We start from the raw sequence: 26,232 nt of genomic DNA, 5'->3' as shown, positions 1-26,232 counted from the left end.
TCAGTCTGGCCTATAGCTTCTTGTTATTCTTGTCTGTAGGGGCATAGCTTAGAGATGTTTGCTTCAAGATATCCCTCAGTTATGATACACACCACCTCCGTTGAGTATCGACACCACCTGGGGGATTATTGCTAGTATCACGGCGTGGCATATTTGGAAGACCAGATGCTCAGAGGCATTGGGGGGTATTCATGTTGATGACACCCAGTGTATCTGCAGTATATGGACTGACATTGTTCATACTCTTTTGGCCACCTGGGCCCGTATACAGGGATCTTCTAGAGCTGCGCAAACAAAACGCAGCAGTTTTATGAGAGAGTAGAACCATGGTATTTTCTCCTCTGCTCCTACAGGGCTTTCCCTGATTAGTTGAGATCTCCCTACCTTTTGGTTTGAGATCTCCCTTTGTATGACTTTACATTACTTTTAACAGAAGTCTCTTTTCTGAGAAAAAATCCAAGCATGGCCAAAATCCCGGTATGGAAGAATATAGAAAAAAAACTTGGTAGTGTTTTGCACTTACCGTGTTAAGCTTCTCACACGTAAGATATTTCAGATACAAAAGAACAGATCTTTGAAGACTCATTTAGATTTTATAACCTTGTCTGCCGAAGGCAGGCTTGTTGTTTCAACTGCATACTCCAACATTACACATAATAAATCATTCCCACCTCAATGAGGGAAATATGGGGAATGCTCAAAGCAGCAGCTGGTCCCCTGCAATTCTTTCTCAGAAAGGAGTAGCCAACATCAATCGCTAGTTTCTTCAAAAATGGTGAAATTCTTTTGGCCTTCACATAGGAATGCCCTAAAATATATGCAACACCTGCTTCTTTAGCTTCTATCAGCTCAATCATCTCATCCCGAACTGCAGGATTGATGTCGGTATTCTTGGGCAGCTCAAACCTGACTCGTCTTCTTAGCTGGGGAGATTCAATTTCAGATATAGATTGGAAGCTTTGCAATGTGGCTGATTTGCTACTAGAGATACTTAGATATTGTGGATCATCATTGTCTATCCTGGAGAGAACAAGCTGAAAACTAGTTGGCCCAGGAGTGCCCACAACCGCCAACCGACCATCCAAGGAACCTTCTGCGCTTGAGTGGGTTGAGCTCTGTTCTGTTTCTCTTTGAATGAACTCACCTATATTCATAATCAGCTGGTTCTCAAAGTCGTCTTCTTCTCTACGAGCATCCTTGTAACCATACCGCACAATACACCTATACATGCGATACTCCTTTGGTCCAATCCTTCCAACTAGATACCGCTCCTCCAATGGGACATAAGGCACATGTACTGATTTGACACAAACAAACACCAAAATCTGGTGAAACGCTGGCAGATTGGTTACAAAATGAGAGAAGATGGCTGGGACACCAGTCACCAGCTCCGTATAGATTAAGCCAATCCCAGGGACACGAACAATGCCAAGACTTGGACCTAAGTCCAGTATCCACTTCATGGAGACCTTATTCTGCAGGTCAAATTCATACTTCTTTGCTGTGCCATAGTGCCAGACATACATGACTAACATGAACAAAGATGCCAGGACCAGTGGAACCCAGCCACCTTCCGGTACTTTCATGATGGCTGCAGAGAAATACATCCCTTCCAACATGCCAAAAGATGTGAAGAAACATGCTGCTAAAAGTATACTTCTCTGCCATACCACCACTATAACAAGAGACATCAAGCACGTCGTCACTAACATAACTGTGATAGCAGCAAATCCTGTAAACACATCATAGCTCCACTTCAGAGTAATGTCAACCATTTCAGAAAAACTAATGACCATGCTTGTACATTAAAAAACCAGAAGCCTACCGTATGCATTTCCAATTGCTGTGGTGTCCCTGAATCCAAGGGTCACTGCAAGGCAAAGGATCATAAGGATCCAGTTTATCTCAGGGATGTATATGCGGCCCAAAATCTTTTTAGAGGTGTGCACAACTTTTATTCTGGGAAAGCAGTTGAGTGCATGGCATTGGTTGATTATTGAGAATGTCGCACTTATCACAGCCTGACTTCCGACAATTGAGGCCAAGGTCCCCACCACAAATACAGGCCAGTAGACATGATCTGCTAAAAAAATTCAGTTAGGCTTGTCCCGTCCATCTCACCATCAAATATGATAACAAAAGATGTGCAGCGTGTGCATGCGTGCACACACACATTATATCCATCTATGATCAATAATCCAGCGTCAACATGCTACTGTCCCACAGTGTATTGATCACAGAAAACTGATTGCTGAGGCTTAAGACAAGAGGATATATGGATATATACAGCAGGAACCCTTCATGTGTGCGCACATCCAAAGTATCTAGTGGTACTATGTGCATCTGGAACCATGTTTACAACCCCTATCCTTGATACATACACACATATAAGCATGCATGCATACATACACATACATATAAATGTGCATTTTGTTATTATATCAATATCAACTTATTTGTTCTCTGGATTAACACGATTTGAATGTCAATTTTTGCTAAAGAGAGTAGCCATTATGATTGAAGTACTAACTTGGCACAGACTTGTAGAAGCTTCCTTCAACATCCAACAAATGTTTTGATAAATAAGCAGCATGGCCTATATATGACAGGACTAAGCAAGGATAGACCACCAACATAAATGCGACCTGCAATTTCAAAAACCTGCTGCTAGTTCATGATGTGTTTCTCAAACTTCAAATCTTCAATTCCTACATAAACTCTATACAGAAAGGGCATACCCGAATCGATGACTGAGTAAAATGCCCCAAGTCTGCAAACATGGCTTCAGTTCCTGCAACCAAGACATGACATTTATTGAGAATAACGAAACAGTACCAGTCAACAGGGACAACTTCTAAGATGGAATAAAATGAAGGCATACCTGTGATGCAAAGAAAAATGCCCCCCAGAGAAACCCAACCATCTTTGCCAGTAACTTGAAAGAACTTGTACAAGTAATAAGGTGAAAGGGCTCGGAATACACGTGGATTCCAAAGAAATATGTTGAAAATGCCAATGGCAGCAATGCCGAGAAGCCATACAAGTATTACTGGAGCAAAAAGAAACGCAACTCGATGTGTCCCGAAGTGTTGCAAACTGAAAAGGCTGACCAAGATAAAGCAAGCAAGGATCACAATCACGTCTGCCCACAAAAAGTAACTGATTCAGAAATCTAATGGCTCACCTTTTTCTCCTGCATACAAATTGCAATATCTCTGCTATCTTACTAAGCGGCCACGACTTCAATCATCATACAAATGAATGATAACTATTGACCGCATGTTTAAAATCCTATCAAAACTTACAAAAGTTATATGTTGCAGGTTGTTATAAGGCTAACTGCCTTCAAAAATGAATGCAGGTTGTTATAAGGCTAACTGCCTTCAAAAATGAATGCAGGCTGGGTAGCATTTAGGGCTGCTCTCTTTTATGGTAATGCATGCAAGCACCCTCTTATTTGTCAAGTGAATACATCATCCCTTCAAGTCATCAGTATGTAAACCTTGACAGTGACTTTACTGAGAACTCTGATCCTGAGCAGTAAACACTACAACCATCATCTAGGATGTAAGGGAGTGAGTACTGAAATGACTTAGATGCTGGAAAGCAAGGTGAGAAAACACAAGCAGTTAAAGGGATGTATTCTGAGCAGCAATGGGGAAACAAGGCAGGGATACGGAGGACAGGGAAGCAATCTGCAGCATGTTGTGCAACAGCAGGGAAAATACAGCAGTTTGTGAAATAAAGATGATATGCAGGACTGAAAGGAGAAAACAGAAGGCAAGGTGCTGGAAGGCAAGGGAAGCCCTAATTTTTCATGAAATCATGAATCCTTCTGGATTTACCAAATGCTACAAGCAAACCACAAGACTTACAAATCAAAGAACATTAACAAAAATGAAGATTGAAACCACACTTACAAGAAGGCAGCTCAGAAAAAGCAACCTGAAGTCCTTGAACTGAGGAAAGAACTGCACAAGGCATCTAACCATCAGCATTGTTGAGCCGTGAAAGAACATTAGAAGTACCAAGACAAGGTTTCAGATAAAATCTATTTCAAGACACTGGTGAAACATTTTATGTATGTCAACATGCAACACACATATGCGTGTGCTTCCATACTCGACCATCGAACAAGCAAGCGAGCATGCACACATGCAAGCACATATACACAGATGTGTAAGCATGCATGCGCACAAAATGCACACATACATTCATTCATACACACATTTTATAAACTTGCATTATTTAATGTTTGTACAAATGCATTAAATTAAAAAGATAAACATGAAAGATTTTCAGACAAATCTAGATCACAGTGAGAAATAAGTTGCTCTTTCATTGGTGAAAGCTAAACCAAATTAGATTCTGCAAGCATGAGAAAAAGTCAAGTCTCCTAGGGAAGCAATTGATCTTTTAGGAAATTATAAACAGCAAGAAACTGAAAGAAAACACTTGCACTGTACACTCAATGCCAGCATTGGGTCCCAACGGCCAAGATGCAACATCCCTCCCAACAATTGCCTCTCTTTGTTTCTACCTTTGCTTGATTGAAGGTTCAAGGAGATCTTCACTCTACTACTGTTTTTCAGGCTAATTCTGGAACGCAAACAGGGGCTGAATCATGCATCTCTGAAGGCTGGGCTGAAGAAGGGTTGCACAATGGATTATGCTTATGCAGAGTGGCTCCTAACCTCAAATCTTTTTTTTGTGATGACGTTGAGCATAATAATGTGAATATGGATTCTCTTACTAGTGAAAGGCTGAATTTTCTAAATCAGTTTAAAGCTTGTTTTTCAGATTCATTGCCATGGGAGTTACTTCCTGAGTGGGGAGTTACTTCCTGAGTAGCCAGAGGATCATCATATTGATTTAGAGCCTTGGCAATTCTCCTCCTAACCGGCCTACTTATAAGGTAAGCGCCAACGGTGAGTAGAAGGAAATCATGACTCAAGTGAATGAGTTTCTCGAGAAAGGACTTGTGTGAGGCCAAGTTCTTCACCTTATTGCTTGTCGGTCCTTTTGGTTGTGAAGAAGGATGGCTCATTCCATATGTTTGTGGAGTATTGGGGCCTTAATACGATCACCATTAAAAACCCGTTTCCCATACTATGGCTTGATGACATATCGGATAAGTTGGATGGTTCTACATGCTTTAGTAGGATTGACTTGAAGAGCGGATATCATGAAGTCAGGGTTGCTCCTGAGGATATTCATAAGACAACCTTTCGAACTACTTTTGGGTTGTATGAGTATCTAGTGATGCCTTTTGGTCTCACTAATGCACCAGCTGCTTTCAACCACATGATGGATCGTATGTTTTGGGCGCATCGGAAGTTTATTGGTACCTTTTTTGATGACATCTTTGTACAGAGCTCATCTAGCCATTGTGTTTTCCAAGAATGAGGAAGAGCATAGAGCTCATCTAGCATTGTGTTTGAAGAGCCCCACAAGCATAAGCTCTACATCAATGCCAGGAAGAGTGAGTGCTTTCTTTTAGAGATTCATTATCTAGGCCATAATGTGTCAAAGGATGGAGTTCGGATGGATCGTACAAAGATCCAAGCCATTCAAGATTGGCCAGAGTTAAAATCAGTACCTAAGGTATGAAGCTTTCTTGACTTGCACTCGCGCTACCAAAGGTTTATCACACATTTTTCTTATATTGCCTCTACTTTGCATGACTTGACAAAGAAGAGGGCTATTTTTAAATGGACTACACTTGAGAAGGAAGCTTTTCAAAAGTTTAAAGATGCAATCATTTCGGGACCATTGCTTATTGTTCCTAATTTGCATAAGCCTTTCAGACTTGAGTGTGACGCGAGTGGGGATTGCATAGGGGCTATCCTTAGTCAGGAGGGACATGCTCTCGCCTATGAGAGTCACCTACTCGAGACTCAACGTCATTTTATCAAGAACTTCTTAACGTAATTCATGCTCTCAAGATTTTTTGCTTGGAGCTGAATTTACAATGAAGACATATCAGTAGAGCTTCAAGTATTTCCTTATGCAGACATGAGGATGGCCAATTTTCTTTCCATGTTTTATTTCCAGATTATGCATACCCTGGGAAGAAGAATGCCATGGCCGATGCTTTGTCTCGCAAACCTTATGTGGTTGCCATTACAGTTAATTCTCATCAGGATCTTTCTTCAATCCCGGAGATGTATCATGATGATGAGGATTTTGCGCCTTTGTAGATGGATTTACAGGCAAGGAAACTTGTGGCATCCTATCTCATGCATCAAAATCGTCTGTGTGGTGAAAGCTCTTAGGGACAAAGTTATGGATGAGTGCCATGCTCCTCCGTATGCGGGTCATCGAGGTATTTTTTTGATGATTGATTGAGAGAGATTTCTTTTGGCCCTCCATGAGACCGGATATAGAAGCTTTTGCTCGGCAGTGTCTTACGTGTCAGAAGGTGAAGTTTGATCGACATGGGGATTTCGGTCTTTGTTTTTTCCCAGTGAGCCATGGGAGGGTATCACTATGGACTTCATCATGTATTTGCCTTAGACAACATATGGGAATGATGCGATTTGGACGATAGTTGACAAGTTCAGTAAGCAGGCTCATTTTATTAAAGCTGAACACATGGGCACATGACATTACACCCCCCATTCAGAGGAGATTATGGCACTCGTACAAGAGGAGACAGATACCCTACTTCTGGTTGTTTTTACACAGCGGGTTGCCCACCGACCAGTGGAGATCTATTTTTGGCGTGGACCCCTCTTGTACTATTCATCCGAGACAGTGTATCATTGCTTATGGGAGTGTAGAGGAGCATAGAGGATCTGGGTATCTATAGTCCAGCTCTCGGGCAGATTGAGGAGTGGTCCTCTCTATATTACTGGGGGTGCGATTGCATGGTTCACTCAGTCTGGTCCACAGCTTCTTTTTGAGGGCAGGGGAGCTGATCCTATTATACTTGTCCATAGGGGAATAGCTCAGAGATGTTTGCTTCAGGATATCCCCCAGTTACAATACTTGTTGCTACCGTTCTGGTTGAAATTAGACTATAATTTGTGTTTGTTCTTTGGTGACTTGTTGAGATGCTGATATTTTTTGTTCCTGTGCCAAGAAGTACTGCAATGGCATGAATGTGGAAATGCACAAGTGATGTTTGCTGAGCGTGTGTATGTACAGTTGGATAGTTGAGCATTCATATGTACTTTTGCAAAATCAGGTGCCCAGAAGAGTCGTGTGCAGCTAATTTGATGTGCGCTGCTGATGGTTCAAATGTGTAGTCAGCTGCATTTTCAATGCTCGTGTGCAAACTTTTTATGAAGATGCACCAGGTGCTGGACAGCACCTGTGCGCAGCCTGCCTGCAAGCTTTTGACTGCACTTCATCTGTTATGTGCACTCACACTCGAGCATGCATTGAGTGGTGGTGGGTTGGTCAGCGGTTAACCATATTTAACAGATTGCCCACACAAAGAAGCAACATTAATGCTTAAATGTAGAGATAATAATAATAATAAACATTTGAATTGATTTCAGAAAAGGGCCTAGGTAAGAACGCCACTCCTGCTTTTTTGAATTTTGTGATAAGTAGCATTTCCAACATAAAATTTTGAGATAATTCAACAACAACAAAAGGCATACCAGAAATGGCTGGTGTGAGGACACCATCCCCTATGACCATAGATGTTCCAAGAAGAACAAGAACAAGAAGTCCAATGCGGGCTCGTTTATGTCTCTCAAAAAAAGCTTTGACAATGGAAGATTGTTGATGATGATCTTTTCCTCGTAGCTTGTAAGTCGATAGCTCTTCATCAATTGCTTGATGAGCTGGCAATAAGCTGAGATTTGCGTGCCTACACAATAGCGAATACAGGGCAAAAGACCCACCTGTTTTCAAGGCACTAGTTAAACAATAGAAGGTAGCCATGTTTATAAGTTGGTACCACAAAACCAGAACCCAGCCTTAGAATCAATCAGCTGACCACTAATGTCACACTGCTGCCACAGAAACCCTGTAAGACAACAAGCCTTCTGACAATTGTCCTCAGACAGACCTAAAACCATCAGTTGTGCCTTAGAGTCACTTCCTATCGATCCAAATAGGTCAGAACAAGATCCCTACACAACTTGCTGACTATTCTGATGTCTAGCTGACAATGGTTGACCCCTACACAAGTTAACTGACCCAGCACAAACTCAACCAGAGTTATTTCTTCACTTACAGCCTTATCTTCAAAAGAACTCCATCCACGAAACACAGAATTGAATCAAAACCACAGAAGAACTCTTTAATTCCACATAACTTGATTCTTTGTGTATTTTTAAGAAGACTGTGCAACACGCAACAAACCCTAAGACTTGAGCAGATGGGAGAAAAAACAACAACAAACCAAGAGAGCTCACACCAATAACCACAAAAGAAACCAATCATATATTCTCAACTCCAACAAGATCAACAACAATAAGATCTGCAGAAACAACTTGCAGGCTCCAACTATCCAATATAACTGGGAGGGTTTTGGGCAATCCTTAATCTGGTCCAAGTTCCAACAGTGGTACACTCTGAGGGATTATGGGACACAACCTCCCACACAGAACCTTCAACCACCTCTGCAACCCCTACTCTAGACAGATCTAAGTCTCCTCTACAATCCCCATCGCCTGTTTCTCACACCACTTGACAGCCAATAAGTTTCACAACCAAACTTCACAACAAAACTAGCTCTCTTGCCACTCTCTTCTTCAACACCAAAGCACACAATGCTCTCACATACCCCTTGCTTACCCTCTTGCGCAACTACGCTCTATCTCCATGCATACCCTCACCTACTCTACCCAATCTTGTCGGCTATTCACCATGCAACAATCCTAACAGTAGCTAATAACAACTAGTTACAAATACGTAGATATCCATGCAAGAATCCTATATTTTCGAAGGTCCCTAACCATACCCAATTTGTTATTTTCTTCTCTTGGGGTTGGGGTGAGCATCTCCTTTGAGCATATCCCTTTGGCCACAAAAAATCCTATCATCTTTTGCCAAACCCCCCATGGTTAGAGCATTTATGCTCAACCAAATGCTATGGACCCATTGAAACAATCCTCAGCAAAAAATGCATCCAGGTCCCAACAAGCTTCTTCATGTTCTTTTGCAACAGCTTCATCAACAAGCAAGTCTTCATCCACTCTCTTAATATTTTTGGACTGTCATGATTCTGCACCAATATGGTTTTAATATGTAGCCATTAACTCTTTTTGAATGGAGTTGATTATCCAAATCTGCAAGCTAGTAAGTGCCATTCTCATAGATGTGCACAACCTTTAAGGGACCTTCCCACTTAATTTGGAACTTAGTCTGGAAAGTGTTATCCAATTTTCTGTACCTAAGCACAGGATCTCCCTCTTTGATGCCTTTATCCTTAACTGTCTCATTAAAAATCCCAACTCTTCTCTAGCAACTCTTCTGTGGCCAGCTTCAGCTCCTAAAGATCCAACAACCTCTCTTCATACTCATCTCTGCCCCTTTCCTGATGTTCTAACAGAAATTGCAAACTGGGAATCTCAACTTCAATGGGCATCAAGGCTTTCTTCCCAAAAACTAGGTGATAAGGTGAAAACTTGCAGCTGTCCTCACAGTTTGTTACATGCAGAAGCTCTGCGAGTCTTCTTTCAATCTTGGAAAACACTGATGCAAAAAACGCAAACAAAAGATAGAAAAGAGAGAGAGATAGCTAAGTATTCAGTATATCATTCAGTACAAAAATGTACAAGTGTCCTTGCACCCATAGGTTGCCGTCTAGAAAAGGTAGAATACCTAATCAAATCCCAGTCTATGACTAATCCTATGATCCAGCCAAGCAAGGAGAACGATGAGCAAGAGTGCTATTTAGAGGCTCGATATGACCCAACCAACTGGCCGACCAACAACAAACTGGACAAATAATGAACCTTTGTTGCAGCCAACTGAAGAAAACTTTGTAAATGCTGGCCGACAACCCCTCCAAGTTCACAATTAGTCAAATCCCTGCCAAAACAGCAACAGCTTGCTCCAAACATCTGCTTCTGCTCTGTCTTTATCTTGTTGACTCTTCAGGACTAGCTTTGAGGTATACTTGTGCATGTCTTGCACATGACATCCCCCTCTGCTAAACTTGATGACGGGATTCCAATATGTTTCTTGAATGACTGTCATCATCCCATTCTATTCCCGAATCCCCTCTGTCATCCTTCCTACTCTGGCAAGCCGGAACATAGGAGTATTGTGGATACCGCCGGCTCGCTGAAGCTCCCGCCTTCACCCTGCGCACGCTGCTCGCTGCTCGCCTGCCCTCCCTTGCGCCCCCCTCCTTCCCCCGCCTGCCTGCCTGCGCTTCTGCGCCCCCCCCCCCTCATCTCGCCATTGCGCCCCCCCCCCCTCATCGCTGCTGCGCCCCCCCCCCCTCCTCGCCTGCCCGCCCCCCCCCCCCCCCCCCCCCCTGTCTAGCCTCTCCGCCTGCTCGCATCCCCCCCGCCTAGCCTCTTCGCCTATCTTCAGCAACGCCCCGCCCCCCCCCTTCCTTGCGCGTTGCTGCCCTCCCCCCTTTTTTTCTCTTCGCGTTGCGCCCCCCCCCCCCCCCCCCCCCACTCGCCTGCTCGCCCCCCCCCCCCCCCCCGCCTAGCCTCTCCGCCTGCTGGCCCCCCTCCCGCCTAGCCTCTTCGCCTTTCTTCAGCAGCGCCCCGCCCTCCCCCTGGTTTTATCCTTCGTCTTTTCGCCCACTCCCCCCCCCCTCCTTCGCGCTGTTTTCCACCCCCAGGGGGTTTTGTGTTTTTTCCCTTTTCCTCCGGTCTTCCGCCTCTTTGTGTGCAGCCCGTTTCTTGCAGGTTTTCCGCTTTCGCCTCGCCTTCGCCTGAGCTTCAGACTCTGATGGAGACTCCTCCCGCCTCGTCTCAGAGGGACTCATCCGCAGCCCCCTCGCCCGCCCCCGAGGTCATCCCCATCAGGCTTTCTCTTTCACCGGAAGAGGAAGCGAGCCTCACCGCAGAGGTGGAACGCCTCCAGGCTCATTCCACCATCTGCCGTATAGTCGGCACTCGCCCCAGCAGAGGGGAGATCAGGGATCTTCTTCAGGCCCGCCTTCTTGCAGATGTGGGCAAGATCCTGGATGTACAGCTCCTGGGCCGGGGCCATTATCAGATCGAGTTCGAGGCCGCCCAGAGCGTTGCCAAGGTCCTTGCCATGAGTCCTCTGGACATCAGGGGTGCTCGGGCTTTCTTCAGACCTTGGCAGCATGGATTTGACCCAGCAGCGGCGGAGCAGGGAGAGCGCCTCTTCCATATTACAGTTTGTTTCCCTGGTCTCCGCCGGGAGTATCTTCCGCTCCTCTCCAGGCTCGGAGCATTGGTGGGATCGGTACTAGAGACGGGTCCCTCTGCTGCTTCAGTGGTGGCCAGAGCAGCTGGGCTACCCTCGGTCAGAGTGTTGGTGTCTGACATCTCCTCCCTTCCTAAGGTCATTCAGCTACCTAGGATAGGGGGGGGTGGATAGATCAGAGAGTGGAGTTCTCGGGGCTCCCGAACCAGTGCTTCATTTGCAGGCAGGTCGGTCATCTGGCCAAGGCTTGCCCTCGCAGGAGACCTCGACCCTCACCACAGCAGCAGGCTACTGATGGCCCGCCCACAGATTCGGCTCGGCAGGCTGCCTCAGGGACGCCTGCTCAGGCCACAGAGACCTCGGAGTGGCAGCCTGGACAGGGGCGCCGCCGAGGGAGACAGCCACAGCAGCACGCCCAGAGACCGCTGCAGCAGCAGCCACAGTCTCAGCCTCACTGGGTTCCCGTGAGGAACAGCTTTGCTCCCCTTCAGGAGGAGACCCCTGCAGCGACCGAGGACCAGGAGATGCCAGCTCCCCCTCCTTCACCCCCCCCACCCCCGTCCCCTCCCACCGCCTCGCTTCCACCATCGCCTCCTCCTGCCCCCGCTCCGGTTTCGGCAGCGGCTCCCTCTCCACCTCCCTCGCCTCCCCCTCCTCCCCCTCCGCCCGCCTCACCTTCCCGGGAGACCCTGGCAGTTCCCTGGCGCTCACCTGCAGTCCGGAGAGCGCTGAGCACTGACCTCGCTCGAGCATCACAGAGGAGACCTATGCCGATTAGGGCCTCACGGATTTCATCTATCCGCAGTCGGCTGAGTCGCCTTGGCATTAGACAGCGCTCGGAGGCCTTTGACTATACCTTCACACGGCTTTTTGGAGCAGAGGGCCCTCATGAGCCAGCACCCATTCGAGTTCATGTAGTGATACCTCCGGCCCGAGGGGAGGAGGCACTAGACTCAGCGGTGGCCTTCTCGTTCCCTCTATGTGGACCTTGTGATCGGGAGTGGACTCTTGAGCTCGCTCTCAGCACTTTGAAGACTCAGGCAGTTGAGTTTTCTCACCACATGAGCGATCTGGAGGTGACAGATGTGATAGGTCGACTTTGGGAGTTGGCTCATTTTTTCTTGGATCCCGGGAGTGTGGATATCTCAGGGATTCGGCATTTGGTCGTGCGCATAGTGGCAGACTTGGCACGCGACCCTGGATATGTGAGTATACACGAGGTTTCTCTGTCAGAGCAGGAGGCAGTCGCCATGGGCCACAGCCACTGGCGCCTGATCCGGGATTCTTGCAGTACACCGGGTGGGCAGATTCGCAGCCGCTCGGATGGGGACTACTCTCCATCCAAGCCGCTTGCGAAGGCCCGCCGTACGGCTGAGACAGCATCCACCTCAGCAAGGCATCCATGAGGATCATCTCATGGAATGTACAGGGCCTTGGCGGAGCACACTTTATACGCTATCGAGGTTGCTTGAGGCAGGAGCTCCAGAGGTGCCTGGTTGGTGGCAGCATTGACATTTTGATGATGCAGGAGCACCACTTGGGTGAGAGCAGGATCCGGAGATATGGTTCGGTGATGCCTGGTAGATGGGACACTTTTTGGTCTGCAGGGTTTGGTCCTTTGGGTGGACAGGGAGGAGTATGCATGGTTATTGCAGATGTATGGCGGCAGGCCATTGTGGATCAAGGGGTCAATGTGCCTGGTAGAGCACAGTATGTCATTCTGAGGATGCATGATGAGCTATTGGGTGTGCTCAACATCTATGCGCCCAATCATGCTAGTGCCAGAGCAGAGTTCTGGACTCAGGTTACAGATGCATTGCCAGAGGCCGCACATTGGTGTGTTGGGGGAGACTTCAACATGCTTGAGGACCCGGCAGATAGGGTGGGAGGCAGTCATGTTACAGTGCACGGCATGGAGCTTGCAGCTTGGGACCGGTTTTGCATGTCACTGAGGATCACTGATGCATGGCAGCATGGGGTTTTCTCCCGGTCTCAGGACAGTCTTAGTTTCTCTCGGTCGGATCGCCGGCAGGGAGGGACTAATCTATCACGGATTGATCGCTTTTATGTGGGCGATTGGTTAGGGGAGCGAGGGGGCTCCGTCGGCATTCTCGCTGGCACCTCATTTTCAGATCATGCGCCAGTTATATTGACATTGGAGGAGGGGACACGGGAGCCCAGCTTGCAGTTGAGGATCCCAGAGAGGGTACTTGCAGATCCCAATCTCGCTGAGGACATTGAGAGGATCTGGCATGATAGTCAGTGCTCTGACCAGGATGCAGCGGGCCAGTGTGCCCAGGGACTCATTGATCTTAGCTCTTTTCTGTACGCTGCAGCTTTGACACGACTGGGAGAGATTCGCGAGCGGGAGCAACGGCTGAGACGCAGCCTTGCTTCGCTACAGCGCCTTCAGGAGCAGCAGCCTGCATGTGAGTGGGTGGCGTCCCAGCTGAGCCAGGCACGCCAGGAGGTTAGAGAGGTAGAGGAGCAGAGACATGAGTTTTATTATCGTCGTCAAGCCTCTCAGTGGACGCAGCTTGGAGATAGAGTGACTGGGGAGTTTTTTGAGATCACTGGACCCCGTCATGCGCGAGCAGGAGTCCGCCAGCTTGGTAGACCGGATGGATCGGTAGCTACTGAGCTCGGGGAGATCAGAGCCATTGCCACTGCTTTTTATAGTGACCTGCTTTCAGCGGAGCCTGCCACTGAGGATCGAGATGTTTGCAGACAGACTGTGTGGGCCCATGTGCAGAGGAGGGTCACAGACCATATGCGTACAGTTCTAGGTGCGCCTCTGTCAGAGATTGAGCTTGCCGAGGCCTTGAGGGTCCTGCCGCGACATAGTTGCCCAGGGGAGGACGGACTGACGCCGGCCTTTTTTATGCGCTATTGGGACCTTTTGGGGCCAGGCCTCCGCAGGGGCTTTCAGCATGTTTTGGACACTGGGGTGATGCCGCAGAGCTTTTCAGAGGGCTTGATCTATCTTATCCCCAAGGGGGAGGGAGTATCAGATGACATTCGGCATTGGAGGCCTATTACGATCCTCAATACTGTCTACAAGGTCTTAGCAAAGGCCTTGAGTTTGAGGATCCAGCCCTTCCTGGGGGAGTTGATTCATGCTACTCAGACAGGATTTGTCAAGGAGCGAAGTATCCTTGACAACATCTTTACTTTCTGGGAGGCGACGGCCCGAGCTAGATTTCTTGGCGAGGACTTGGTCGTGATGCTTCTCGATTTTGAGAAGGCATACGATAGAGTTGATTGGGGATTCTTAGAGGGCACTATGCTTCGCCTGGGCTTTGAGCCAGGATGGATCAGAGGGGTGGCAGCTTTGTATTCCACAGCTCGCAGCCAGGTGCTGATTGCAGGAGGACGGGGGCCGAGTTTTGAGCTGACCAGATCAGTCCGTCAGGGGTGTCCTCTCGCCCCTTTCCTTTTTCTCTTCTTTGCGGAGGCTATGAGTATGTATTTGACGGCAGAGGAGGTTGGTTTGAGAGGACTTCAGCTCCCAGTCCGTGGAGAGGATTTGCTTGATGCTGAGTTTGCAGACGACACGGGCTTATTTTTGCATGGCCAAGAGGCCAATCTTATTCGAGCTGAGCAGTCGCTCCAGGTTTTTAGTGCAGCTTCGGGAGCATTGATCAATTGGCGCAAGACAGTGGCCTTTTGGATCAGTAGTGCTCCCACTCCGGCATGGAGCCCGGACCCCGGTTTTAGATGGATTCCTCCAGGCACAGCAGTGCGGTATTTGGGATGCCAGATTGGCCTCGATTTGTCACCTGAGCAGCAGATTGCCCCGCTTCTTCTGAGCGTTCGGAAGAAGCTATTGTATTGGAGTACAGCTCGACTATCCTTGGCTGGGAGGGTGGTGGTGGCAAATCAAGTGCTGTTAGCGACCATGTGGTACATTACGTCTTGCTGGATTTTCTCGAGCTCTTGCATCAGCCAGGTACAGAGGCTGACCAGGAACTTTCTGTGGTCTGGGCGGGACGGTCAGCCAGCTCGGGCAAAGGTTGCATGGGCAGTTATTACACTTCCGCTGGCTCAGGGCGGTTTGGGCATTATAGATCCAGTCGATCAGAGTAGAGCCTTATTGGGGAAGCTCATTGTTCGGGGGTTGCTTCCAGGCGCTGAGCCTTGGAAAGAGCTCCTCTTGCAGCGACTGCAGGCTCGGGCACCCCCTGCAGGGGGTACTTGGGCACCAGAGATTCGCTGGATCTTCATAGAGATGAGGAGGACAGGCCTCGGTAGAGGATGGGAGGACAGATTTGCTTTGAGTATCCTGAGAGCTTGGGAGCTGCTGAGACCGGGGCGCTCTCAGCGGCCTCCTTCGTGTGTTGAGGAGCGGGCCAGGCAGCCGCTCATCTGGAGCCCAGCGGTTCGTACGGAGCAGGGTCATATGCTGGGTTCTCGGCCTCGTCTAGCCTGGGGACCTTTAGCGGCAGGCCCAGCTCGTAGTTTTGGAGACTGGCAGGCTTTCTGCAGTCTACCAGAGGAGATCCAGGTGGAGAGGCTGAGTCACTTCAGAGGGGGGTTGATTATGAGGGATGATATTCAGGAGGCACTTACAGAGGAGTGGTTCACACCTCTCGAGCCAGTGGCCCCACGGTGGATGGGAGCCTTTACACAGTTGGAGATCCTGATTGCTGTCAGAGCTAGCACTGAGGATGGCAGATGCCTCTACTATGAGATTCAGGATGAGGGCAGACTCCAGAGAGTGGAGGTGGAGTCGCCTTTAGTTGCAGAGTGCACCTTTCAGAGGATTCGGGTAGTGGCTGCCGCTTCTCGGAAGTGGCATATTGACCCCGACCCTGCTGATGTGCTCCCAGATTGGCGCATATGGGCATATGCAGCGCGCCCCTTGGCCCGACTACAATGGGACCCCGGGGAGTACGAGTGGCATGATCCTTATGCATCCCTTGAGGCCACAGAGATCACCTTTTTCCAGTATACTGTTCGGCTGGGACGGCATATTTTGACGGCGAGGAGGACGGTTTCTCCAGCGGCAGCGGGGCATTGGCGATTGCAGGGACTCTCACAGGAGTTCCTGGAGGATTTCTGGGCTCGGCTCTGGGCTAGTCGGCAGGCCCGCAGGATCTCGGCTTTTCAGTGGCTGGTCGCCCACAGGGGCTCAGCAGTTGGCACTTGGCTTGTTTACAGCGGTCTTCCGGCGGCCTGCGTCCGATGCGGCCACCCTATGGAGACACAGAGACATTGCCTTTGGGACTGCCCTCAGGCACAGCAGATTTGGCTGCGGATACTGCGTATTCTGGGCCCCCTCTCTCCAGAGGGTGTGTTTACGTGGGGTGCCGCTGCTTGGTCGACTTCGTCAGGGCCTGCTATGGGCTATGAGATGGAGCAGGGCAGTCAGGCCATCAGATTTATTAGGGGCTAGCCTCGCCTGGTTCCGGCACCGGATTTCTCGTCCGCCAGCTGGACACAGGAGAGGGATTTACGATGGGAGCTCCTCAGCAGCCTCACCATCTGGTTCACCTGGAGGGCCCGGTGCTTTACGGCCTTTGAGGGGAGATTGGAGCCACCAGCAGAGACTGTACGGGGGATTTGGCAGGAGTTGATCCACACCCTGCGAGGACAGTACGACCGCATCCGGGGAGACTCGAATGAGGCGATCTTACGGCGCCAAGCCTTTCACACCACGTGGCGCTGTGGCCCGTTCTACACCTTACACACGGGATCCCCCCGTTGGCACTACAGGCCACCTGTTTGGCTCTTCCCCCCCCCTATTGTATGATTTAGCCGCTCAGTTCTTTATACTGATGCTTGTATTTTGCAGCACCTAGGGAGAGTCTCCCAGGCTGCCATGATGTATTCACTGCTCTTCTCTCTCTTAGGAGCAGGAGAGATCTTTTGTAGCCCTACGGGCGTTTTTATATAACTAATGAAAGGATCTTTTCTCGGAAAAAAAATAAATAAATAAATAAATCCTTCCTACTCTGGCAACCTTTCCACTGAACACCCAACCCAGTCTCCAAATCCACTCTAACTTTGATGAAGATCTATGCATCTGTTCCATCCAGTCCCCATTCCATTCATGCCCTGTCTCTGAACACTGTCTTTGGTCTTCTTTCTTGAGAAATGAGTCTAGCACTCTCACTCCACCCCTTGGAGGATAATCCTTCCCCGGAACCGTTGCCTAAGAGCCTTTCCTGGTGTGCCCCGAGTCACGAGTGGCACCCAACTCATAGGATTGCCATCCCCTTGGACTTTGTGGAACACCACCAACCACCCTCCTGGGAATTCTTCCCTGTCTTGTGTTCCTTGCCTTGGGCCTCGTACCTATGCACTTTCATGTGCCTTGGACCTGTGCACCTTCATCTGGGACTGAATCAGTGTTTAGCCTTGCTGAGCCTGATGCTCTGATACCAATGTTACATACGGAAGCTCTTGGAGTCTTCTTTCAGCCCTAAACACATCCTGGAACATGTTGATGCAAAAAACACAAATAGAAGAGAGAGAAGAGAGAGATAGCTGAGTATTCAGTATATCATATAGTACAAAAAGGTACAAGTGTCCTTGCAGCCATAGGCTGCCTTCTGGAAAAGGTAGAATACCTAATCAAATCCTAGTCTATGACTAATCCTATGATCCAGACAAGCAAGGGGCTGAATACTGAAAAAGATGAGGGAGAATGCTATTTATAGGCTGGATATGACCCAACCAACTGGCCAACTACTGGTCGGCCAACAAACTGGACAAATTATGGACCTTTGCTGCAGCCAACTGGAGAAAACTCTGTGAATGCTGGCCAACAGTCCCTCCAAGTCCACAATTAGTCAAATCCCTGCTAAAACAGCAACACCCTGCTCCAAACATCTGATTCTGCTCCTGTCTTTATCTTGTTGCCTCTTCAGGACTAGCTTTGACGTATGCCTGTGCATGTCTTGCACATGACACAGTTATCCAATAAGCCCACAGAGCTGAAGAAACATTAAGTCCCATTGCTTGGGATGCACTTCCAAACGCTTAGTTAACATGGTACACAACTCCCCATTGAATCTCTCAACCAGTCCATTACACTGTGGATAGTAAGGGGTTGAAAATCTGTGTGCAACTTCTGCATAAGCTCTTGTACAATCTGGCCTCTGAACCCAAGTCCTTGATCTGTCAACAACTCTAATGGCATACCAAACCTTCCACAGATGTCCTCAAAAACAAATCTGGCCACTTCTTTAGCAGTAGTACTTCTAGCCTCAGCCCATCTGGTTAAGTAGTCCACTCCACTTAAGATGCAGGTCTTACCCCTTAGAGTTGCGGGTAAAGGACCAATCGCATCTAAACCGCACTTTTCAAATGCTCCATATGAAACAAGTAATGCTTAAACCAACGGCCTCTAATACCAAGTAATCTCGTCGGCCTAATCAATGAGAAAGGGGCCCGTGTGCCATGTGCGCAAGAAGGCCTCTCGCTGTCTACGCAGCGATCTGACCCACCCTGAAGCTTTCCCCAACCAGTGACTACGGAGGGTATGAACGATGTCGATTCAAGAAGCGAATGGACTTAGTTGGAGGGGTGAGAGTACCCTCCATGGTCTCACTACAACTGGCCTGCCAAATATGCCATGCAGCTATGAGGATCTCCCGTCTCAAGCTAGTGCATGGAGACCAGGGCTTTGCCGAACTATTGGGGGTGTGAACTGTGTCAATCCTGGAGTGAGAGTTGGAGGGCCTGCCCACAAGCTGCCTCCTTGTATAAAAGCAAGGTGAAGGAGCACAAGGGGCATGGTCAGATAACGTGGTGCCTACAATGATGCCTACATACCTACCTTGCTTGCATGCCCAGTCAACTGTCAATGCGCGAGAAGTTTGGTCCATGCATCCTCCTGTTTGACCTAGAAAAACGGAGGCTCCCATGGGGCACCCAAGCTGTGGTAGGTGCTAGGGATCCTCTGTCCTCACATAGTGAGAATCAACTCCTCCCAGTCAGCCTCAGAGATAGTGTCCAACCCTCCCTGTCTATCTGCAGGGTCCTCCAGAAGTTGAAGTCCTCGCCCATGCACCAAAAATCTGCCTGAGGGAGCTCACCTGTATCCAGAAATCCGTATACCCTGACGCCCTATTGGGGGCATAAATATTGAGAAGGCCCACCCAATCCTCCACGATCCTAATGATCACCCACTGAGCTCTCCCTTGAACCATGGTGCCTGAGTCCAGAACTGAAGGGAGCAACTGCTCACTGACTGAGATGCAAACACCCCCTTGGTTCCCCTTTGGACCAAAAGCTGGTGACTGCGGCACAGCAAGATTTTCTCGCATCTTTGGATATGTTCTAGCGACAAATGGTGCTCCTGGAGGAGCAAAATATCAACTAAGCCCCCGACACAGGCTCTCTAAATCTCCCCTGGAAGCAAGAAATGTTCCAAGAGATAAACCGCATAATGCATGGGAGTAGTGAGACCTCCTCAATGCACCCTCTCCATGGAGGATTTTGGAGGTCAGCTTGGATGGAGAGTAGTCGCAATCTGTGCATGGTTGAATGTGAACTAGGTGATCACTGATTCTATCCCCAATGAAGGCCACTATGCTCTAGCCCTGCTGTGGGCATAGGTATTATTTCGCTTGCAATGAAGATAGCCATATGCCGGCGTCTTAGGTATTATCTCGCTGCCACATGTAGCAACACGAATAGGACCACCTCCAGGCTTGAAGAGTCTAGAGCTCCATCCTGCCTCTGGAGGCACGAGCCCCCTAGCTCTATGCAGGCCAAGGGCCAAAAGTGTTAACAATATCAATGAGATATCCTTCCCCGTCTCCCAAATGCTGAGAGAGGGCTGCCTGAGAGTGAATGGAGGAGGATGCCGTCTCACAGCCCCACTCGCTGCCTGGGGCAACGCTGACCGGGAACAAAAAATCACCATGCCGCTGTCTGTCTGGGGGGAGGCCGCTCCAGTGATGGAGGGTGAGGTACTAGAGGAGGGGTAGGGGACAAAGAAACAGGAGGGGAGTCAGGGAAGAAGGTGAGGGAAGAGGAATCACAACACAAGGACTGCGGAAAGGTAGGAGAACCAGTGGAGGAGGAGGGGAAGGGTAGAGGAGGGACCACTTGCACCGGAACCTCCGGAAATCAAAGACCGAGAACCTGAAACTGGGACCTCTTGGGCGCCGCCCAACTCCTGATCCGGAGCTACATGCTCCTAGCAGTTACCAATAGGAATTGTTACCTCAGGGGCCCCACTTGCACGATGGCAGTGCTCGTGCTGGGGCTGGCGGTGGCATCTGCGGGGCTGACGCAACGGCTGCCACCGGCCAGCATCCTCTTGTGTCGGGCTGCCACTCCATGAGGGGAAGAGGGGTGGTGCTAAACTCCTGGGTCCTCTGCCCTCGCCGGGGGAGCGGAGCTTGAGACGGGGCTGGGGGTGGATACATTGTAATACCTTTTTGGTCTGATAGACCCTATGGGTCTTTTAAAGATGTTAATATATCTTTCTTTATTGCTTTCTCTCTCTCTCTCTCTTTCATGTTGTCTTGGCATCATGTTTACTCATGGATCACATGTAACAGCTTTTTGGTCTCATAGACCCTTCGTGTTTTTTGTAGATGTTAAAACAACACATCTCTCTCTCTTTCCATCCATCCATCCATACATATATACATATATATATATCAGCCATTTTGATATGACAAGTCCATAAACACCACTTCATTCTATCGGATAACAAAATACAATGACTGGGTTGTAAAGCTACCTTCACCATTGTCTTCTGCACTCAAGATGATGAAAACATATTTCACAACCGGAACTAACGTCAAGGTCCAAAAGATGAAAGATAAGGCTCCAAAGACAACTTCTTCACTTTCATGATAATGCAGCTTCCTGACAAATGTGCTCTTGAACACATAGAGTGGAGATGTGCTGAGGTCTCCATAGACCACACCAAAACTTTGATAGGCCAAGAGCAAGAGAGCCCTGAGACTTTTTTTTTGTAAGATCTGCATACCACAATCATGCAAGTATTCAGATCAAAGCAACTTGTTGGCATGCAAGGCTGTTTTCTGCAATCCAAAAGATTGTGTGCTACTACTCTCACTAGATACATGCACAAGAATTCACAAAGCTTTTGCCACAATATACAGTTGAGTAAACTGCTTGAATGCCTCACAATAAGGCAGGCCACTGGTCTTTATCTCAAAGAGTGCCCGGACATGACCTCTGTTAAGAGTAACAAACAGGAAAGTGTTGTTCCCATACAGCTAATAAAGCCACACCTATCTTGAAAAGGAACTTGAAAAATTTAAATTAGTCACAAACCGAGGGCACTTTCAAGATGCAAGGGGTCCCAAAAGAAATCAATGAAAAACAAAGAAACAAAGCTTGACCTTTTTTCTGTGCACGTGCGCCTTTGCATGAGAGAAAGAAAGAAAGAAAGTCATATTAACGTCCACGGAATGCCTTGAAGGCATATGAGACCAAAAACCGGTACCTCACAGTCATTACAATGCACTTCGGGGTGCACTTAGGCACAAACAAAAGATTAATGAAAACCCTAGGATGATAAACATCTATGATACAAAAAATGCCGATGGCACATTAGAATGCTAGTCAATTGGGTAGAGAGAAAGAAAGATAGATAGATACATACATTAAGCGTCTACTAAAGACCCAATGGGCCTATGAGACCAAAGTGATACAATAATGTCCATGGCATATCTCATCATTGAACAGAAAATAAACAAAACAAAATTATCTCACTGGAGTGATACAAAACTGCTTGCTCTCTTATAATGTAATAGTGGAGTTCCAAAGACCTCCTCTTGAGTGGTTGTGTGGGGATTGCCATGTGTCCAAGAAGCATGTCGCTAATTCCCCTCAACATCCCCTTTATCTCTGGTGGACATGGCCTCGGTTTGTCCATGGGCACTAGAGGTAGCTAGCCAGTCCCTGTGGTGGAGACCTCTTGAGACATGCTCTGGTCATATGTCCTTGCAGCTCCTCCTTGCCATCAGGCGAAAAAGACACGAACAGTGTCTGGCTCTAGTTTCCTCATCTCATCTGCCCCTCCATGAGTCTACCCTATGCCTCTACACTAATGCAAACAGCTCTGAATCAAAATACAACTGGCTATACCAAGCACGCACAGGCTGATGTGAGGGTAGGTCAATGCTTTATCTCTAGTTGTTCAGCTGGCCGGAGATTTTAAAACTGGGGAAAAGCAAGAAAGCCTCCAAAATTCAAACTGCTAGTCATCCACTTGGCCTGCCCCTAACTTGTCCAAACTGAGTCCGAAGCTGCTCCAAGCTGTCTTGGCAGTAGAAAGCACACCCAACACACTCTCTCTCTCTCTCTCTCTCTCTCTCTCTCTCTCTCTCTCTTCTTCCCCTTACCAGTGGGGGGAGGTTGTCGTTTAGATGGGTCCAGCAGGCACTTTTTGGAGTAGCCGAAAAATCATGGCAAAATCATGCTTCTTTAATCTTTTTGAAACGAGCAAAAGCAGCAAGTCGCCATTGGTGTGATGGTTAGTGCACAGGGGTGCAGAAACACAGGTCATGGATGTTAAGAGCATGTGTCACAAAGGACAACTAACGAGCTTGGGATCTATCCAAGGCACCTGTATAGCCTGATTGGGAGCAGCTCACCCTCAAAGGGGGCTGCGCACCCTCAAGGCCTGAGGGCCTATGGACAGGTAAATTAAAAGGTGAGGTTTGAGATGTGCTCTGTGAAAATAACAGAAAGAAAATCCCTACATGCATTGGAAATAAGAAAAGAAAGCAAAATTCCATACTTCACAAAAACATGCAGACCATGCCATGCAGGCTCTCTGTGCAAGATGACTTAGCGATCGCAGAAATCTATCCAAGATTGGAGGTGTGATCACCATCCATAAGCCCTAAACTTAACCATGGTCGTACACAAAACAAGTGCAGAAACGTAGTGATCAAGCTTTAAGAGAGACACAGAAAGACATAAACGAAGAAACATGGAAAAAAAACCGCAAGAGTGTACGTTGAAATCTGAGGCAGCTGCAAGCTCCGGGTCCATGGCGAGAACGCTTTGGTTGGCGGCGCAGAGACTTCAAACCATAGCCTGGTGCAGAGAAATGGAAAAGCCAGATAAATTCTAAACCAGTCGCAAGACTTCCTCCACTGCGCTGCTCTATATGCAGCGAGGGGAGAGAGTACCATATCACGTCCTCCTCCTGTTGAAAAGCTTTCTCGCGCTGTAGCAAAGATTGAGATTGGCAATGGCAAAAGGCGATCGTCGTGCGACCTTGCCACAGTGTGCACAGTGTGGTGATGGAGAGCTTCCGACAATACGAGACGCAAGCCAAACAGCTGCAGCCTGCAGCTTTTGTTCAGCACGAACGAAGGGACTTAAAAAGCAACGTGGCTAATAGTAGCAATCTGCTGCTTCGTATTGATAATAATAAATAAATGGCACCAGCAGTGCGGGTCTCCTGATCGAGTCTTACTTTCAGCTCTTATCCGTAAGGACACTCTTTGGTACAAATAAAAATCTCGCATTATAAAAAATAAATGGCGCAAAGTAAGAAAAATCTTTAACAAGCTTGGATCCAGAAATCTCCATGCTGCCAAAAAAACAATAGACTTGAAGTTGCATAATGTCCTACGCCTCCTAGCATCAGCCAACGATCGTGCTAGTGGGAATAATGAGCCCTTATCATTCAACTAGAAGTCTACATCGAAGCAGATAGGTGGGTAGTGTTGGAAAAAAACTAGTGTAGTTTGCACTTGCATATTTTGAAAATACCTTTAAATTTAAAACTTGAAAGTATATTTTTTAATAAATAATTTCATAATTTTTAAATACCTAAGCATGTCTAAAGAAAAAGTGCATGAGATGACCATAGCATACATCATGGAATCCACACTAAATGCATCAAAGGCACATAATAAAATCAAGAACCAACCATTAACAAGAAGAACAATGAAGCTGTCAAAGAGCCAAGAGTCAAGCTAAAGAGCAAAGACCAAGAGCCAAGAAGCAATCAACAAGGTGAAGAAGGATAAGACATTGGCATGAAGAACAAAGAAAGCAACGAGGGATCTTCAAAAGCAAGGAGATCTCAAGCTAGCAGCACTAAGCAACATCAAGCTACCACCACTACCCTAGCTATCTGTTGTAAAAGAGAGGTCACCATATGATTAAACACCCATCTTATCATTTTGTTTGTTGTGTGTATCTACTCGGACACCTGAGAGTAGCCATTTGAGCACCCACGGGGGGTAATGATCATTGTAACTCATACCCAACCACCTGAGAGTAGCCAGTTGAGCACCCACGGGGGGTAATGATCATTGTAACTCATACCCAACCACCTGAGAGTAGCCAGTTGAGCACCCGGGGGGGAGGCAATGACTGATGTAACTCACATCTTACCACCTTGAGTAGCCCAGAGATATGGCACCAAGGGGGGGTGTTGAGAAGTGTGGTGCCATAGAGAACAAGGAAGAGGTAGGGAGTAAGATGAGTAACCAAGAAAGTGCAAAGCATAGCATGTAGCCACATGAGCAAAGGGATATATTCCACATTATTGTATAAGCCCAAGGATGTACCCCCTCATATAAAAGGGGGCCATTTCAAGCAATGAAATCATATCACTTGTACACATCTCAAGCTTCTCTATGAGTACAAGTCTTAATCTTGTAACCTAATTGTGCTTGAGTCTATTGCATACACTCATCATCTCATGAGTAAACTTAGATTACATCCACCTTAGTTAGATTACATCCACCTTAGTTTAATTAGTATAGAATTAGGCTTGATTAGGTAGATGCTTTTCTAAGTAGGAAGCTTGATCCATGGATTTTAACAGCATAGGCTTTAAGCTTATTCATAAGCCTTATGCATTAAGACTATACATAAGCTTTAAGCTTATGCATAGGCTTGTTGCTTTAAGCCTATGCATTAAGCTTATACATAGACTTAACTTAATAAATGCTTAGTTTACTTATCTCTTCTCTTGTGACTAGGTTAAGAGAATTCATTCTTTGGCTACTTTAAGCTCTCTCAAGCAACGGTGCCTTCTTACAAGTATTCGAGTGAGCACTTTTCTCTCATTCAAGTTTTCATAGCACCTCCGGGGGTGCCGAGGCTTTCTTTTTCTTTAGTACATTCTTGTTTGAAGCTTATGCATGCATACTTTAAAAAATCATGCATGCATAAGCAAAGGCTTTATGCATTAAGCCTTTGTTAAGCTTTATGCATAGCTTATACATAAAGCCTTTATTAAGCCTTTATGCATGGACTTAAAGCTATACATAAGCTTTATGCATAAGCCTTTATTAGGCTTTATACATGGGCTTATGCATAAAGCTTTATTCATAAGCTTGCTTAAGCTTTATGCATGAGCTAATGCAAAGGATTTAACCTTATGCATGAGCTTATGCAAAGGCTTTAATCTTATACATGAGCTTATGCATAGGCTTTAAGCTTTATGCATAGGCCTTTGCTTAGACTTTAAGCTTATGCATAAGCCTTTGTATAGGCTTTAAGCTTTATGCATAAGACTTTACATAGACTTTAGGCTTATGTATAGACTTTAAGCTTCAAGCTTATGTATAGGCTTAATGCATTAAGACTATGCATTAGGCTTTTAGGTTTAAGCTTATACATTATGCCATATGCATTAAGACTATGCATTAGGCTTTTAGGTTTAAGCTTATACATTATGCCATATGCATTAAGACTATGCATTATGCTTTAAGGCTTTAATCTTATATATGAGGCTTTAAGCTTTAAGACTATGCATTAGGCTTAATGCATTAAGCATATACATAGGCTTTAAGATTTAAGCTTTAGGACTATGCATTATGCATGAGGCTTTAAGCTTTAAGACTATGCATAAGGCTTTAAGCTTTACGACTATGCATTAGGCTTAATGCTTTAAGCATATGCATAGGCTTTAAGCTTTAAGATTATGCATTAGGCTTTAAGCAT

At 47.1% G+C, this 26,232-nt stretch overlaps 1 protein-coding gene across 2 annotated transcripts; it reads right to left on the bottom strand.

The window, feature by feature from the left end:
* Window positions 1–573: 573 nt before the first annotated feature.
* LOC147620071 (potassium transporter 4-like) lies at window positions 574–23,712 on the bottom strand. Of its 2 annotated transcripts, XM_086772234.1 has the most exons (9): window positions 23,278–23,712; window positions 21,023–21,266; window positions 7,611–7,856; window positions 3,921–3,971; window positions 2,882–3,142; window positions 2,739–2,791; window positions 2,531–2,645; window positions 1,826–2,080; window positions 574–1,732 (listed from the first exon to the last, which is right to left on the bottom strand). In XM_086772234.1, exons 1-9 carry the CDS (start codon window positions 23,311–23,313, stop codon window positions 648–650), a joined length of 2,346 nt encoding a protein of 781 aa, XP_086628360.1. In that variant the 5' UTR covers window positions 23,314–23,712; the 3' UTR covers window positions 574–647. The 2 variants fall into 2 exon arrangements, with proteins under 2 accessions (XP_086628360.1, XP_086628362.1); XM_086772236.1 differs by lacking the exon at window positions 7,611–7,856 and having other exon boundaries at window positions 23,278–23,702.
* Between the last annotated feature and the right edge of the window lie 2,520 nt (window positions 23,713–26,232).

The sequence above is a fragment of the Cibotium barometz genome, chromosome 32, assembly GCF_041138505.1.
Source record: "Cibotium barometz isolate CiBa-2024 chromosome 32, ASM4113850v1, whole genome shotgun sequence".
NCBI lineage: Eukaryota > Viridiplantae > Streptophyta > Polypodiopsida > Cyatheales > Cibotiaceae > Cibotium > Cibotium barometz.
Note: the sequence above shows the minus strand (reverse complement) of the source record. Positions and strands in the feature narration are given on the sequence as shown.